Source organism: Eurytemora carolleeae, unplaced genomic scaffold (assembly GCF_000591075.1).
Source record: "Eurytemora carolleeae unplaced genomic scaffold, Eaff_2.0 scaffold997, whole genome shotgun sequence".
NCBI classification, from domain to species: Eukaryota; Metazoa; Arthropoda; class Copepoda; order Calanoida; family Temoridae; genus Eurytemora; species Eurytemora carolleeae.
This window is the reverse complement of record NW_019397236.1, coordinates 86,829-105,905: the sequence shown is the minus strand read 5'-3', so window position 1 is coordinate 105,905 and position 19,077 is coordinate 86,829. Positions and strand designations below refer to the sequence as shown.

Below are 19,077 nucleotides of genomic sequence, written 5' to 3'. Positions count from 1 at the left end.
GATGGCAATATATGACCCTCCATGTAAAGATGGCAATATATGACCCTCCATGTAATGATGGCAATATATGACCCTCCATGTAAAGATGGCAATATATGACCCTCCATGTAATGATGGCAATATATGACCCTCCATGTAAAGATGGCAATATATGACCCTCCATGTAAAGATGGCAATATATGACCCTCCATGTAAAGATGGCAATATATGACCCTCCATGTAAAGATGGCAATATATGACCCTCCATGTAATGATGGCAATATATGACCCTCCATGTAAAGATGGCAATATATGACCCGATCCATGTAATGATGGCAATATATGACCCTCCATGTAAAGATGGCAATGCTCGAATTACAACAATACAAAATTTGTTGGAGCACCGGCATTAAATTCACCTTAGCAGAATCATTAAACAAAATTTGATGAATGATTCTGATGCCGTTTCTCCAACAAATTTTTTTAGATAACAATTTGAAATTTATTAGAGAGTACGCTCACAGTCCCTTTTAAGAAGTGCATTTATTTCTTTAAATCGTCATACATTATGCATATTCTCATTTAACTTAAGTCACCCTGCTATCAAACTATGCTTCAGGGTTAATAATTAATTCAAATTTTGAATGGGGTTTAATCTCACTTGAATTAATTACCCTGCTTTGGGCATAATATTCAGATTTATTTGAACTAAAGATATTTAAATATTCTTTCCTTCATCACAAAAATTTTCTCCTACGCAGGCTGCAGCCCACCCGTCTTTGAAAAGATTAAAATATAAAAACACAAATGTTTTTAATTCATTAATTTCCATANGAAATTTCCAAAATGCCTAGGTTTTTGGAAAATTCCATAAATATCCAGTAATTTGAGAAATTTCTAAAACCTTAAAATTTTAACACCCTCAAATTCCTATAGGAATTTGGGAAATTTCGGTAATTTCCAAAATGCCTGGGTATCTGGGAAGTTTCTCAAATACTTGGGAAATTTCCAATTTCCCAATTTTGGGAAATTCCACAAATATCTAGTCATTTGAGAAATTACCAAAATCTTAAAAATATACCACCCTCCAATTCCTACTGGAATCTGATGGTGGTGTATTTTAAATATTTTATAAATTTCCTAAATGCCTGGGTATCTGGCAAATTCTCAAAATTCCTATTTTCTTCAAAAGTATGATTGCAATCGGGTCATTTTTGATATTTCAATTCAATGATATTTATTGTAAATGCATATTTAAATCTTGTAAAAAAAATTTAAAATCTATATTTTAGCATGATAAGATGATGTTTCCATAGATTTACATAATTATGTAGAGATACATGTGAGCTTTGGAAATATTGTTCTGGCCCCCGCACAACCATGCTTTATGTAAAGTAGGAAATATGGATGATGTCAGAGACAAGTTGTAGAGCTGGGACAAGTTCAGGTTTTTTGAAATAAGATAATTTGATTTTCTATTTCTTGAAAGCAATGTTTATGACAACAAAATGGAATTAACGAATTTAAAATTTGGCACTAAACAGTATATTTCATAACTGAAGATAAACTTTGTTTGTCTGTTTCTAATAAACGTCCAAACGGCGGAAACGATTGGGCCAACATTTTTGTGGGACCTCACATGACCCCAAGAAAGGATTATGGATGCTCAGAATTTAAAAAATTTGTCTCAAAATAAACAATTTTGGAAAAGTTTGGAAATCCAAGAAAAAATAAGGCGAAATTTGAGATCTTTTTTGTTATTGTTTTATATTGTACGAAGAGAAAATGCTAATAGATAGGGCCACAATTTAAAGTTGAAATAGAAGATGGACGCGAAACACTCTAAAAGTGTTTCAAATTTCGACATTTAAAATTATGTGAAAAAAGGGACGGTAATCGTAGTCCTACAAGGAACCAGTCCAGCATTTTTATCATAATTATTATTATTTTTTATTAATTATTTTATTGATCTTTTCTATTCATGTGACCAGTTCTAGATTTCCAGGTCCGGGAGCCACTCCTTAGTTTTTTTATAAATCTGATCTTCTCAATTAAAACCCATTATTATTAGACATAACAACATAGAATAAAGATTTTAAGGGGTGTCAGAGATTTTTTATTTACAACTAGCTTTAGGAGGTTTTTCAATAAATATTGAAATCACTGTTTGACGAAGATTTAAATTCCTCTTTCAAGTTTTGAAAAGAAAATTGCCAATTCTGCATTTTTTAAAAGTATATTTCAATGTCTACACAATTTATAAAAATACCTTCTAACAATAGAAAAAATGCAATGTGGAAATGTTATTGAAAAAAAAGTTAGTTATATTTTGATTTTAAACGAAACTAATATTGCATTACCTGTACAGCTTTGTGACCTCGTAGAGCACCTCGTTATGGACAATCTTACATACAATTTCACCTCAAACTTAAGTAAATTGCACATACGATTGAAATTTTATATCTAAAATTTGGACTTTCTAATTGTGTAACAGATTTACTTTTCAGATTTACAGATTTACCAAACCTGGAGGATCTACGAGGACACAAAGTCATACCAATCGCACGATTTACAACGGTTCATTTGAAAGTTTTGTCTGATCAAGTATGAAGTCTATATAAATGTTTATGTTCATATTAACTGTTTATTTTCATTTTTGGTTTCTCTGCAAAAGGTACTTTCGCATTTCTTGCATATAAGAAACAATAGAGAAGTTTACAGAAATGAACACTTTCAGAGTCAGAGAAACGACGTTTTCTCTCACAATATTTATCAGTTTAAGGGTTCAATGGTACCGTTGTAAATCGGGCTTTCCTATCTTTGCATGGAGGGTCACTTAAATTACACTCTTAGAAATTAAAATTTTTTATCTAACACAATTTGTTGGAGCATTCAACAAACATTGACAAATGATTCTGCTAAGTACGCTCACAGCCCCTTTTAAGAAGTGCATTTATTTTTTTACATTGTTACAATATGCATATTCTCATTTAACTTAAGTCACCCTGCTATCAAACTATGCTTCAGGGTTAATAATTAATTCAAATTTTGAATGGGGTTTAATCTCACTTGAATTAATTACCCTGCTTTGGGCATAATATTCAGATTTATTTGAACTAAAGATATTTAAATATTCTTTCTTTCATCACAAAAATTTTCTCCTACGAAGGCTGCAGCCCACCCGTCTTTGAAAAGATTAAAATATAAAAACACAAATGTTTTTAATTCATTAATTTCCATATAATGCAGACACACGGGTAAATCTTGGAAATCCAGTGGTTTATCCTTACGTTTTTAAGTGCACACATTGGATATCGAGAACAATTATTAAAGATTTAAGATACTTCACACAAAATCCTTACCTTGGTAAACATAAATTTTTTTTGTGTAATAACAAAAGTTAAATTCATGAAAAAAATTATGCAAATATTGTATACTACAATTTAAAAGATTAAGGTATGATACAGTTAAACCCTAAATAAGCCATACATCAAAGGAATTCATCAAATGTCGTATTCTTCACTATCTGATAATGGAATGTTGTAGATATTTAGTTTTTTAAATAAATGATTATATGGAGCTCTTTAAAACTGTTCCCGCATATTCATGGCTATTAATTTATTTTCGCACGTACTGAGATTTAGCTAAAATAGTATAAATACAGTATAAAACCCATTAAAAAATTGTCAAGATGACATTTGATAAATTCTTTCGATGTATGGCTCATTCAGGGTTTAATTGTATGAAAGTAGTTTTCGTTTCTCCAGTGTCGATTTATAGTGTTTGAAGTCCCATTGAACGTCGTCTTCGGTCAAGGTCAAGAAATCAGGATGTTGGTTCGGTATCTAGGGCACCATGCATAAATTCTTTAATGGTATGGGATGAAAGTTTTTAGTTAATTTTTAATATTCAGACTGAGAAAGAATTTAAAAAAGATAATGAAAACTTGGTCTAAAGACTACAATAGAATTAATCCGGCAACATAGAGAAGCACTATAAAGTTTATTAATTGGATTATAAGCAGAAGCGCCTGGTAAATCACGTGACTGCAACGCGGCAGAAGATATTGCGCATTTACTCTGCTCATGATATGGATGCGCGGGAAACCGCAGATTATTTTCTATCAAGCCTTGAAAGGTGTGACACCCGCCTAAAATGGCTTTAACTAAAACTCAGGTTTATTATTACTTATTATTGCACTTATACTTAGATATCAAGAGCACGTCGCATTTCATTTTCAACTTGGACACTGCAAATTTTCATGATTTCATCTCTGAATCTTCAAAATTACACGGAAAAAAACTAGTTCTTGCCCAAGTTACTAAAGTAAGAATATTCCGTGGAATTGTCCCGAGTTCCCCAATCAAAATTTAAGGCAAATCGGTCAAGGGGTCAAGGAGTTATGATCGGACAAACAAACAAACAAATTCAGATAAATAGAGATTACAACTTCATATATAAATATTATGTCTCGGGAAAAATTCTAACAAATATAAAGTTTTTATTCTACTTGACAGGCATATTTTATTAGAGTAGTCTAGGAAATTATAAATTGGAATATTTCAACAGGAATAAAATTTTCATGCATAACTTGTATTTATCTTTTATACAGGTAATGATACAGTGTAAAACAAGAACAAACAGAAATTTCTCATTTAACTTAAGTCACCCTGCTATCAAACTATGCTTCAGGGTTAATAATCAATTCAAAGTTTGAATGGGGTTTAATCTCTCTTGAATTAATTACCCTGCTTTGGGCATAATATTCAGATTTATTTGAAATAAAGATATTTAAATATTCTTTCTTTCATCACAAAAATTTTCTCCTACGAAGNCGGTTTAAATTTAAGCCGCGGTTTAAATATGGTTGGTTCCACTTAAAATTGTATCAAATGTTTCAAGATTTAAGCCGGCGCTTAATTTAAACCGAGTTTTGGCGGATTTAAACCGCGGCTCAAATTCTTTAAATTCCATCTCTGGGGTCATGTAATTTACCACACAAATTTTTGGCCCGATCAAAATCGAATGTTCTGACTCATGAAAATAATGTCATTGTCATGTTATTTTCAAAAATGGTTTAAATAAACTTTAAAAGAAGGTGAATATATTTATTTGGCGTACTGTCTCGTTTTGCCGTCTATAAAAATTCATCAACGTAAAGTCTGAAAATTCTTTCTATTCCCTTAATTCCACTTATATTAAATTTCTTCAGATAGAAAATTCAATATTTGTTGATCTCGAGCTAGTGCGGGAAATGCAAAATGGCCAGACTCCATCAAAGGATAAAGGAATAACACATTAAATAAACAACATTTCAATCTTCCAAGATGAGAAGAAAATTAACGTAATTGTTGAACAAAAATTAGATTATCAACTTTAAGATCAGTGCAAACGTAATTGTTGAACAAAAATTAGATTATCAAATTTAAGATCAGTGCAAACGTAATTGTTGAACAAAAATTAGATTATCAAATTTAAGATCAGTGCAAACGTAATTGTTAAACAAAAATCAGACTATCAACATCTTTTTCAGCTAAATAAACCTCTATCAAAAATAATTGATGGACACACCCAATTCACAACGGTACGCTTAAATTCTTAATGTGATCAATAATCTGGAAGATAACGTCATTATAAAGTGTTTAATTCTGATCATTTCTCTTTTATTTATGAAGCAAGAAAAACGCAAGTCATGCTTGTAGTTACTAAAGAAACTGAAAAGGAAATAAATCCGTTTTTAAAGACAAAAACAAGAATCTAAGGTTAACATTCAGAATCGAACATGCCACTCAATAAATGGAAGATGATTTAAAATAACTTTACAGAGGCTTTATTCATCATAAGGAGGTTCAATCGTACTTAGGTGAACTCTTGTTAGTGCTAGGCAAAGTTTTCTTATTGAAAGTAAGTTTAAAGATATGATTGTCATCAGAAGGAAGTTACAGTAAATTTATATCTTAATTTACGACTTTCGTTTATAAGTAACCAATAACGAATTTCGTAAATTACGTATTTTATAAAATATGAACAAAAAACTTACATGAAATTGTAATAAACCTAACCAAAATTCCGTTAAAAAAACAAAAACTTTTTTTTATAAATTACCCAAAAAAAATACAAACAGAGATAATCGTTAAGCTATCAGTTTAAAACGAGTGGTATTTTAATTTTAGCTATCAGTTTAATGCGAGTGTTACGTTAATTCAGTTAAGCAACAGTTTAAAACGAGTGTTACGTTAATTCAGTTAAGCAACAGTTTAAAACGAGCGTTACATTAATTCAAGTAACATTTAAAATCGGCGGTTACAATTATTTAAGCAACCCTTTAAAAACATGAAAAACGTATTAAAGTACCCAGCAATGTTTAGAGCTTGGTTATGTTCCAACGTTTTCAAGCCGTTTCTTTAACGGTTAGTTCAAATCGTTTTTTAAATAAAATCTCAGGAAGCTGTTAGAGGGTTTTGCCGTTCGTTAACAGACTCTTCCGTTAATTTTCTAAAACCTTCGTTTCGTTAACGGAACATTTCCCAGCCCTAGCCCTGATGCTCTGGATTGACATGTTGATTAAACCCTGGTATTTGTTCCTGTGCTCGTGTATGACATCCATCATGAGTCACAATTTTACAAACTGTACATTTCATTCTCATCCCCTTCCTAAACAAGAAAAAAGCCATAAGTGTTGTAGTTGCAACAATTAATTGCAAACAACAAAAAAACTTGTGGAATTATTTGCTCTGACAGCTCAACATTGGAAGTTGAATTATATCTTCGTTAACTTTGATAAATGCTTGACGAACTTCTAATTTTTTCGCGAAACAGATTAAAGCAAAATTTTGCGAAAATTTTTTATTTCAATTTTTTTATTATAAAATATTACTGAAATGGGTCGTTTTCAACAGATGAACGAACAAAATGAAGAAAAACCTGAACGTGCACGACTCTAATCACAGGACAATTTAAACGGACACAGCAAAATAACCTTTTAACTTTATTTCAATTTCCGACTGAGTAGGTGGGGGGGGGGGGGCAATATGACCACAACTTTCCCCCTAAAATTATTCAGTATTTTAGGTAGTAAGTTAAAAAATGGTACCTCCGTAACATTGCCAAAAATTTGAACAATCCCTTTAAAAATAACCTACGTGTTCTGGCAATCCTGTCCTAGCTGGCAGGCCTCCTCTCCACTAGTTGATGGTATAAAGAGATGAACATCAGGTTTAGCAGATACAGACCAATCGACAGAGTTTCCAGTAGTGACAACCTTAAACAGACTCTTCCTCATAATTATTAAAATACGAAGGAATCGTATTTAAATCATCTATTACATTTTGTAAAACCTTTAAAAAGTTCAAAAACCTAAAAAGTTTCGAAAAAACGGAGCAGATTATTATTCATGATATATTGATGTAATCTCATAAAGCTTCTAAAAATAGTTATAAAAGTACAAAAAGTTTACAGTGCAAAACTTTTTTTTAAATAGCTAGAAGGATTTCATAATGATTTTTATGATGGGTTTATCTTATTGGATTCGCTTACAGGCAAAACAACTTTTACTGACAGGAACAATTAAAGTAAAGTTAAACAGTACAATCAAGTGTATTTAGATTAATAGTTTGTAGCTCAGTAACTTAAAAAAAATAACCAATAAAGTAAACGGGCCCGTAAGGTGAATTAAACAAGACTGCATTTTTAAAAATACATTTTGTAGTTTAAAAGTGTTTTTATGTATTTTCAATTTTGTTAAAAGAAAACATTTCTCCAAATTTCTATTTTTTCAATCAGCTTAAATATTAAAAATTAAAAATAAATTACGAAAATCCTCAAAATATATATTTTTTTTAAACCGAGAAGTTTCTAGTTGAATGAATGGAAGAGTGAGAGCACTCAGAAAGCCAAGTAAAAACACAAAATTATAGATAAATGAGTAATAAGCCAAAAAAAGTACAATATCTAAAAAAAAGTTTGCCAAAAACACACTGTTTTAAAAAACTTTTTTGTTCAGAATATCGAGAGCTTACGGATAGTAATTTGTTCAGAGTTCATCTGTATACATAAAGTTGTAATCTCTGCATGTCTGTGGGTCAACCCAGACCGAAATATATTTTCAATAAATGTGGAAGGAACTTAAATCTACTTTTTTACTCTACAGAGGTTTGGTCCATCACCATCACCGAATTTTAAATCGATTTTCTCAAATTTGTATTGGGGAATTCGAGGGATAACCTTGATAATGTTCTTAGCTTGGTATTAAGATTTTAAATTGAGTCGGTTCACTTTTGAATAAAAAAAATAGCAAAAATTGTAATTTACGACAACGCGCGGGTACACGAAGGGATAAACTGTGACTACCCGGGGCAACGCTGGGTTCTCAAGCAAGTAGATAAGAAAATTCAAGGTTAGAGAGATTTTCCAGTGAATTCTCTCCCTCATTGTAGTTACAAAAGGTGTCAAAATATTTGATCGTTTTAAAACGGCTCTTTTACTGAATTGAAAAATATGAAGAAAAAAATTGTCAGTTAAAATAGCAAAAACAAGTCAAGAAAATCGCAAGAGTAAGCATGAGCTAAAAAAGAATTTTGTAAAAAAAGAACGAATCAATAAATTTTACAATAAAAAAGATGAAAATATGGTTTAAACATAAAAATCATACTTTTCCAACTTCCAACACCCCAACCACACAGTGGGGGGGGGGGCAAAAAGGTCAGTGCTCTAACCCTAAATCCCATAAAAGTTCATTTTTTGATTACAATTAACTACTTATTTGTACAGTCTACTCTGTACACATTTCACAGTACAGTACTGTGTATGGTGTACAATGTACCATGCTGAGTATGTATAATATGTACCGTACAGCATAATGTTTACATATTTTACCGGGCTATTAATTTCTTCTTCTGGTAAAGAATCTGACTCAATGGTTGCTGTAGATTCTATAGTCCCCTGTCTCACCACCATATTGAATATTTCTCTCGAAGAATCGCTAAACAGTGAAATCACTGAAAACACTAAAAAGAATTGAGTCTTTGTCACAAACCCTGGTTTTTTAATCCCAATAAATTTGCAACCCATGGTGATGTGTCCAATTAGATATTTCAAACTTTGAATTCTCTGTTAGATCAAATAGCATAAGTTTTAAATACAATATATGTTTTAACCACCATGTTGCAAATATAGAAGAATTAGAAAATTGCGAGTTTGGCAAAGACTCATTTTTTTCAGAGGCAATGTCAATTAAATAATAATTTTTTTTCGCAGAAATTAAGAAATTTTATATTTTATTCATTGATTTAAGAACTACTGGAAAGCAATTCTGTTTATACAGAAGTTTTGTTCATTGTGTAGAATGCACTAATTTGCAAATCTTTCTTCATTTCTTTTCATTATATAACTTAGTTCTATTTTACAATTTCCTATCACCTTCAATCTTTGTAAATTTTAATTTACTTAAAATATTAAGGATTCCGCCTGACCTTCCATTTTCGCGAACACTCCCTTTAAATATCTAAATTTTAATATTTGAATAATACCTTAAATAGGGCCGTCTTTGAGAGTTACAACTAGTCGCCTGTAACACTAACAGAGTCATAGAACATCAATTTTTTGAGAAAAAATAACTTTTCTTAAAAATGTTTAAATATTAACTTTTTTAACGTTTTATAAAGCTGAAATTGGAATAAATTATATGCAGGATAAATGAAATATGGATTTAAACTGAGGATATCTGCATATATGGCTTCATATAGTTGACCTTGAATATACATGGCTAAATCAAGAAAAAAAAATTTATTTTTCTATCATTTTTCAATAAATTATTCTTTCAGAATGTTTTTGAATATTTTTCTGGATCTGAATTTTATATTAAATTATTTATGTCTTTCAGATATTATTTTATAAAAAGACTTTTTAACTCATCTGCCTCCTGTAAGCTAAATATGGCCAATGGCTGTATACTTTAAACACTGGTTCATTTAAAATACCATATCCGACTTTTAATAGACGGTACAACGGGACAGTACACAACATTGATCATCTTCTTCTTGTGAGATTGTTCAGTATGAAAAGTAAGAAAAAATGTCGAAACAATTGTGCTGGAATAAATGACCCAGAACTTTGTTAAGATATTTTGCATTTAACCCCCCCCCCCAGCACCCCCAGCCAGGGTCACTTGAAAGACTTAAAATTACATCTACAGATCCTTTTAAGCGAGACTCGGAAGTTCCACCGGAATTCCGGTGCATACAATTAATGTACATTTTACGTACGGAAATAATCTCTGGAATTTCTTTCAATTTTCATTTTGAAAAAGATTCATAAAAATTGAAACAATTTCCCCTCCCCTTTTTATATAAACCTTAAAGCTAGTGAATGCTATGTGATTATTATGTGTTGGTTATAGTTTGTCAGACACTCTCGACTAAGCTTTTGGTGCTTTCTTCAGTGATGTAATGCACTGACCGAAGATATAGTAGCGTTCAGTGGAGAGTGCAGATTTAGGCTTAGATGTGGATAAAGTCGCTATGGTGAACTGATGTGAAATGTAAATGTAGGCAGGCCATCAATCGTTTCTCAGAAGAAGCCATCTAGTTTACTTTAAAGACGTAACGGAAAAATTCGATTTATGTGTTCCATCAGTGGATGCAGTACTCGCTTCAGGAAAAATTTAGAAATACCACGAAATAAATAATAAAACAAAAAGTTTAATTTTTGTTTTATCGTGTTAAAGTTCAGGTAAATTATGTTGTCAGAAGGAATTATAAACTTAAACTAGGCATATTCAGACTTTTTTCAAGCTGTCGTGTTTGTTAATGGTCAGTTAAAATAGCGAACCGTTACCAAATTTTCAGTAATGAATTTTTTTCTTTGACTAAACGGTTCCTTCGATAAGGATTAACGGTAGAAACTGGAGATTTTCTTTTAAAAGTTATTTTAATATAAAAAGTTGATTGAAAAAAGATCGATAGTAATGGAGAGAACTAATGATTGTAGATTGACAAATTAATGCTATGTTTAGTTTTACGAACAAGTAATGATGGCATATATATGCCTTGGTTTCATTTCACCACACATGACACAAATACCGTCAACTTCTAACATTTCAACCCTGTATTCTTAAAACATTTTCTTCTATTTTATATATCATATATTTTATAATTTCAAGCAAGAAGCTATAATTTTCACGGAAATAAAAAAAAACGCCGAAAAAGCGCTATTCTAACTTTTAAATACTTTTTTCTCTTCCAAGATTTATGCACTAAAGAATCTTTTTATCATTTAATCTTATCAGTAGATAATCATCAATATTTATTCAGATAATAAACTTCAAAGTTCCAAAGTTGTAGTTATAAGGTGATCAAGTAAAGTCTATTTAAGGCTCCAAATGTTTAAATTATTCCCGAACTGCACTGAAATCCTGACTACGCTTTAACTCGTTTGAAGTCCCTGCCTTGGTTGTGGTTTGTTAAGAACAGCCCTAGGTGTTCAAGGGGGACTGGTCCTCAGACTTAAAAAAAGTGAAACAATTTTTGAGAATTTTCAAAACAGATTTTGAAAAAAATCTCCTTTAAAAAAATATTTAATTTCATATTTTGATGAAGCATGTTTGTGGGAAAGATATTTAACCTGAAAATAGAAAATAGAATTAATACTGTATAGGGCTTCAGGATTAAAGCTTTATTACTTGAAAAATGGCCGGATTTCAAGGAATACAAGCAACAGCAATATAACAGAAAATATTCAAATCAATTATTTTATCATCAGCCCATCCTAGCCGCAGCGCTCGGCCCCTTAGCCCATTCTAGCAGCAGCGCTCGGCCACCATTGTAGCCAGAGACGCCTAACCTAACCTTAAATAATGCACTATATTTTCTTTAAAACAAGTAATATCTGCAGCGCTCGGTCCACTAGCCCATCCTACATAGCTTCAGAAGGCTTTACTTACCTTAAATAATAATAAGGATCGTTTAATACAATTTTACCCTTTAAATAAAGGTCGTAGGCCGCCAACATATTCTTTCCTTAACTAACTGAGAGAAATAGAAAGAATTTTTTTTAAGTTGCGTATTTTCCAAAAAAGATTGAACATTTCTTTCAAAAATGTTAAACTTAAATGTATATTTAATACTTCCTTCATGGGATAAATGGCGTTTCCCTTCATGGGAAAGTTGCCACTTGGGAAATTGTCATTTGGGAAAATGTACATTTGGGAAGTTACCGCTTGGAAAATTGCACATTTGGGAAGTTGTCACTTGGGAAATTGTCACTTGGGTGGGAAGTTGCTCTTGGGAAAATGCCCTGGGAAAGCACCTAACACCGTTGCAATTAGAGATTAAGTTTTTACTTTAACAAGAATAAAAGGATCTTTTTATTAACAACGAAATTATGACTCAAAGAAGTTCGCAGTAAAATTTCGATTCTACCGGAGGGATTTTATTTTCACTGGAGGGGTTTCAAAAAATGCCTTTTACTATTAAAACTTTACGCGGGATGATTTACATTCCACTGGAGGGATTCAGATGTCCTTCCTTACTCTTGTTAGTGCTAGGCAAAGTTTTCTTATTGAAAGTAAGTTTAAAGATATGATTGTGATCAGAAGGAAGTTACAAAATATTTATATCTTAATTTACGACTGTAGAGAACGTTAATTCAAGTAACGGTTTAAAACGAGCGTTACATTAATTCAAGCAACCCTTTAAAAACAGACAAACGTACTAACGTACCCAGCAATGTTTAGAGCTTGGTTATGTTCCAACGTTTTCAAGCCGTTTCTTTAACGGTTAGTTCCAACCGTTTTTTAAATAAAATCTTAGGTAGCTGTTAGAGGGTTTTGCCGTTCGTTAACAGACTCTTCCGTTAATTTTCTAAAACCTTCGTTTCGTTAACGGAACATTTCCCAGCCCTAGCCCTGATGCTCTGGATTGACATGTTAATTAAACCCTGAAAAGACTTTAATTATATTATTCTTACTAGTTACTACCTGCAGCTGTCCATATAATAATTAGTGTTTTGTTTTCAGGAGAAATAAATCTGTTGAATGGGATGAAAAGATGATTCCTATTAAGGTGAGCTGAATGTACAAAGAAGCAATTACTTATCTACGCACAAAAGAGATTGTTCACTTATTAGGAACTAAAAATAAACCAAATTCACAATACAACTTTACTGGATAATTTTTTGACAAAGTATTCAATCTTTTCCTCATCAATGATTTTAGCTGCTTTTTAAAATTCTAAACTCGAGTTTTTGTGTTTGTGTAATTTTAGAAAAGTGAACAATCCCTTTACAACTGAAAGGTTCGTATATTTCATGGGAATTATATTTTGATCTTTTTAACAATATTTTGTTAATTATAAGAATTAACTTATTTTTGTTATTATTANTGCATTTTAAAAAAAAGAGAGGGTGGAAGGTTAATGATCTTGAAGGTTTGCGAAAAAAATTAATATGTAAATATCAAATGCAAGCTTTATTACCCCTTTTTATACTTCTTACCTAAAAACCTATTTATACCCCTAAAAAAAAAGGTTTCCAAAAAGTGGGGGAATTATTTTTCAAGAAAATATATACCCAATACCCATGTAATATGGAAAAGAATGGGGAGAAGAGACAATATTTGTTCAAACCTTAACCCTATCCCTGCTGGAGTACTTAACCATGTTTGATACCCAAATATGACAAATGATAAATCATTGGAAAGCTCCTGAGCTTTGCTTTTACAACACAAGTAATAAAATATACATTTTTGAAAAGCCCTTGACCATCCCATTTCAAATATGCAAAAATATTTGCAAAATTTTAAATAACCTTATGTCTAATTAAAAAAGACGAAAAATGTGCAAATTTCTTTTGACGGGTTGTATGCGAATAGTTTGCAAAAATGTCTTTGAACAACTTGTGTAATCCGTTTCCTTATGTCATAGGCTTTCCAAAAAAGCTAAAAATTATTCAAATCTGACAACTGAAAGTGGGTCAAAACAAAGATTTAGTTTGTTACAGAAAAGAGCAGTCATTCAGGTACTGTGCCAGAGAACTCGGGTAGTATGTATAAAAGCCCGGTTTTAAACCTGAAGGACTACGGGTATTTAGGAAAAGTCAGAAAATTTCAACAGCCTCAGAACAATACTTTTGAAAAAAAAAGACTACAGCAGGAATAGGGTTAAAAATAATCTTTAAAGAATAAAAGTCTTTTCCCTATATTTTGATTATACGCAAATTAAAATTAGTTATGCGTTACGTTTTTGCACCTTTATTATGAACCAAGCTTCAGAAACAAATAAAAGCTATAAAACCACAAGGTTTTGGTTATAAACACCCCAATTTACTCAAAACTTTGTACCCCTATTATTTTCTAGTACCAAATGAAAGAAACCAGTAATTTTACAAACATTTTAAAAGGTTTAAAATATTTCATCTGGACGCAATAAAAAATATGTTTCAAATTTAAGAATTCTGAGATGATAGCTGAGAGTGAAAAGCCTGCCGATATGTGGCCAAAGTAAGTAAATAACTTAATTACTACACTGGTCGGCGATCTTATCAATTCAATGAAGCAACTTAAAAAATAATGCTAATTGATCCCTAACACGCATTTTACACATTATAAGTTTACAAGTAAACAAATTTAGAAGCTGCTATTTAAAAACTTCTCTTTGTTTACATTTTATGTGACTCTGTTGTTTGAAAGATTAAAATAAACATATAAAGTCGTCTTCATTATATAAATATAAACGGCGACGACTGTATATTAATTGGACCAAAGTAAGTAACTTATTTCATGATTAAGTTTGTATGTTCAAACTAAACTAATTCAGTAAGAGAGCAAGTAACTTTATTAATCTAGCGTCTATAAATTTGTGTCATTTTTTCTACAAGAACACTGCTTCATATAAAAAATATGAATTACAATTTAAAAAAATATAATATAAAGTTTAAAATAAAGAAACTATAGAAGGTTGCCTTTAATTGAATGCACAAGGGTAATGATCTGTGAAATGGAAAAATTCAAGGTGATTTAAAAAATATAAATTTAATACTCCAATTTATGAAGAACTCTAGGGAGAGAAAAAAGTCAATTTGTAATTTTTAGCAGCGCATATCGGAATATTTTTGAAAAAATTTTAGATACATTATTTTCCGTCAAAATATTGTAGATAAGTTATATATAATATATCCAACCAAAAGTATGATTTTTTTCTGCCACACCTAGCCTCACCTAGAGCTACATCTAGCCACACCAAGCCACACCTAGCCTCACCTAGCCACACCTAGCTCTATGTAGCTGCATCTTAGGGTTAGATTAAGTTAACAGGTTCCGCCATTAATTTAATTTTTTCAGCTTCAGTGAAAAATACGGAAAAAAATAAATCCAGAAAAAAATTGGAAACCCTTTCCGTTTTGAAGCCGAATTCGAATTGAGAAGGGCATTTAATTCGGGGTAATTTGAGAGTATAAATCATTATAACATCAATACTGTACAGTTATGCACTGATTTGACAAGTTGACACGTATGCTGTTGAAAGTAATCCTATTTAATCAGATTTAGTTGAACACACTTTGAGATTAAGTTGAAACGTCAACTTGTGATAAAAACGTGGTTAAAAAAAGTGAGAACCAGAAAACTGTAGAATGGGAAGACGACATAATAGCAATACTTGTGTATACTTTATGTTGTTACAAAGCAAACGGTTTTACTAGTTACTTAAAAAATCAATTATTAAGATTGTGGTCTCTGTTTACACTGCACAATTGCTGTGTCTAAAGCTCATTGGACTTTTTAAAGTTATAACTTGATTCTAAAAGTTGTCTGTATATTTCAAAGTTTTCTGGTTATCACTGTATATCCAATTTTACTTAAAGGGACTGTATGTAATTTTAAGGTGCCCTCCATTTAAAGATGTCAATGCCCGCTTTACAACATTAACCTTAAAAGCTTTGTGTGTTCAAGTATGAACCAGATAAGCATGTTTTCGTTTAATTAAGCCGTTATTTTTATTTTTGACTTTTGCATTACTTGTTTTAAGAAACAATGGAAAAATTCACAGAAATTAACACTAAAAAATCAACGTTACCTTATTGTTTTAAGGGTACTGTAACACAGTTGTGAATTGGGGATACACATTTTTATATAAAGACCACTATAAATTACTTTTACACAGTCCCTTTAAAAACACGAATGGAATTAAAATAATTAAGCTTTTTTATGCAGGGTTTCATTCCAGGCGTCTAGCACCATTTCTTTCAACTTAATGATATTGATGAAAGCCTTGAATTTAAAATTTCAAGAAAAAGCTTAACTCGAGGAGGAGTTCCATTGAACTATTTAGTTGAATGAAGCTAGGTTTAATTTTAACACGTGAATAGTAAATAAGTGTTTCGTACTTATCTCTTTCACTGCTGAGGCTTTAATTTTGACTTTAAGCTTTCAATTTTTTTTTGAAAAAATATTTACCGGACTGTTAAATAATTAAAGTGACTGTTAAATAATTTTTAGAAAGCCTTAATTTTTAAAGTGGTATCTGATTCACAACGGTACCTTTTAAAAGCTTAATTTTTGATGAAATCCAATTTTTTATTTTGAAAACTGTTAATTTTCATTTGTGGTTTCTCTGGAGAAGTGACTTGTGTCGACCCTTCATGGAGAATCTGAATTTTAAAACGTTATCTTTCATATAATTGTTTGGATTAAGGTTTAGCGTTGGATTATGTTTTACGGTTGTGAATCGGGGTATGCCGATCTTTAATGGAGGATCGCACATTATAAATCTTTTAACGTTAGATTAGTCGTTTTTAGGCGCCATAGTGTAGGCTGTACAGGGTGCCCGAGCACTGCAGTTAGAATATCTAAGGAACTAAGTTAGACACCGACACAGAGTGACAGTTGTAATTTGATTCTTGAGCAACTTTCGCAACTTACATCTTACATCGTGCTCTATTTACGGACAAATGTTGTCTGTTCTACTATTATGTTTATGCCAAAGAGCAAATGACGTAAGAGTTTAGTGTTAGGCCGAATATTATTTTAACGATCCAAGATTATATTTAAATCGTACTTTAACTGTCATGTTTACTGTAATCTATTCCAATTTTAGCGTCCATTAATCTATTCTAATTTCAGACGAAGAAAGAGTGATCTTCTGATCTACCAACAGACAAGAAACCTATAATAATATATTAATCAGTATCATGATTTTGGCACAGTTCTCGATAGAGATGGGCATGTTCGGCAATTTTAACCAGTTGTTCAGAAAACACTAGAATTCGTTCGTTTCCAGATTTACTGTTAATTTTTCATCTATTTCGTTCGTTTTCTATTTAAACGATCATTAAATCAAATCGATTTTGCAGTTAGAACGTTGGTTTATTAAAAAAATTGTTTCTTTCAAGTACGTTCAAGCGAATTAGAAATCATTCATTAACGTTCTGAACTTCTGATTTTATCCAAAAAATGTCAACGACTTACAGCGTTATTTTTCTTCGCTCGTGTAACAAAACGATAATTTTTTTCTCTCTGATATCGATCTAATTCTTTGCTAATTTTTATAAACGACGCCATCTTTAACAACAAATTTCCTTTGTTCACAAAAACGATACTTATACAGAGTGTTCCAGTAAACATAGGAATTCAGTGACAAATTCGATATCGTCTTTTCAAAAAATTCTTTGAGAAAGTATAGGGATACCTACTGTGAAAGCTGTAAAATGTAAGCTTTTTGTCTGCTATGTTTACAATTTGATTGTTTATGTTTTGACTGCATAAAGTTGTAATTAGTAAAACAAGAAATTGACAGTATTCAAACAATGTAAACTTGTCCGTCTTCACATCATAGACACATCTTTACAGCCCTTTACCGTTTTCATAAAATAAACTCTTAAAGCAGATATAATATAATATTATTTCTTTTGAAATTAGCTATTGCAATGCTAATCCATAACAAAGACGATATCAAATTCGTCCCTGAATTCCCATGTTTATACAACAAATAAATGATGAATGTGATATTTTCAATATTTTGTGAAACTTCAGTAAACTACTCAGATGACAGAGTTTAAATTAAAAATTATAAAACTTATCCAAACTAGTGTACACCAGTTATGGATATATAAGTTTTATATACTGAAGTTTCACAAAATATTGAAAATATCAAATTCATCTTTTAATTGTTGTATAATTCTTTTATTTGAATTGTCACCAAGACTTCTGTAATTTGTAACTGATAAATTTTGTAAATCTAAAAGTTCTAAAATAAATCTTTCTGCATTTTTAACTGTATTATAATAATTTAATAATTTCTTTTAACACTTCTAAAACGGAATAATTTAAACTTTTAACAGACAAATTCTCAAATTTGAAGAAGTATGGATTTTACAGTAGTTATTTTAAGATTTGAACTGTCTAATAGTCTAAACTTTTTGTACTCGTCACCAGAAAGAATTGTTTATTTCTCTCTATTTACGCCCACAAGTTACCAAGCAAAATATCCAAAGTTTTTATCTTCTTTTCAGTAAAAACTCTACAAAACATGGAACAAATATATCACAATTTAAATTTAACAATATTTACAGTGAAACTTTTAAAAACGAATTCATCGGAAGAATTTATCAAATGTCTTCTTGACAATTTTTCAACGAGTTTTATAATATATTACGTAAGTTTCAGTATTTGCGAAAATATAAAAATAGCCATGAATATGCGGGAACAGTTTTAAAGATTTCCATATAATCAATTAATTAAAGAACTAAATATCTGCAACATTCCATTATCAGAGAGTGAAGAATACGACATTTAATGAATTCTTTTAATGTATTCGTTATTAAGGGTTTCACTGTAGTATAATCAAATATAAAAATCCGAGAAGACACTTTTGGCATCACAGCTTTTAACATAATTTAAACCTTCCTGATATCATTATATATATATCGAGACCAGCCTTCCTAATACAATTAGGAAATTTATTTCTTACCAGAAAGTAACTTTGTGCAACGAACTATTATTGAATTCCAACAGACGCTATATTTTTGCTCATTTAACCGTACAGCATACCTTCCATGGACATTTATTTTTCATAATGAGAACTTAGCCAAAAAACGAACTTGTCAAAAAAT

At 30.9% G+C, this 19,077-nt stretch overlaps 1 protein-coding gene and 2 long non-coding RNA genes across 3 annotated transcripts in view; 1 reads left to right on the top strand and 2 right to left on the bottom strand.

Annotated features, from left to right (window-relative positions):
- The window catches only part of LOC111712948 (eye-specific diacylglycerol kinase), a 30,520-nt gene extending 20,774 nt beyond the window's left edge, over positions 1-9,746 (bottom strand). Inside the window, exons 1-4 of the mRNA XM_023487710.1 lie at positions 9,507-9,746; positions 8,854-8,959; positions 7,122-7,240; positions 6,518-6,633 (exon numbers count right to left, since the gene is read on the bottom strand). Of these exons, the coding sequence (XP_023343478.1) occupies positions 6,518-6,633; positions 7,122-7,240; positions 8,854-8,959; positions 9,507-9,565 (400 nt within the window). The 5' untranslated portion in view covers positions 9,566-9,746. The remainder of the gene's footprint in view (positions 1-6,517; positions 6,634-7,121; positions 7,241-8,853; positions 8,960-9,506) is intronic.
- Positions 9,747-12,951: 3,205 nt separating this feature from the next.
- Positions 12,952-17,223, top strand: LOC111712939 (uncharacterized). The gene is made up of 3 exons (XR_002767562.1): positions 12,952-13,037; positions 14,421-14,470; positions 17,090-17,223. It is a non-coding gene; the product is annotated as an uncharacterized LOC111712939 (long non-coding RNA).
- Positions 17,224-18,447: 1,224 nt separating this feature from the next.
- Positions 18,448-19,076, bottom strand: LOC111712938 (uncharacterized). Its single transcript, XR_002767561.1, has 2 exons — positions 18,799-19,076; positions 18,448-18,542 (listed from the first exon to the last, which is right to left on the bottom strand). It is a non-coding gene; the product is annotated as an uncharacterized LOC111712938 (long non-coding RNA).
- Position 19,077: the final 1 nt, after the last annotated feature.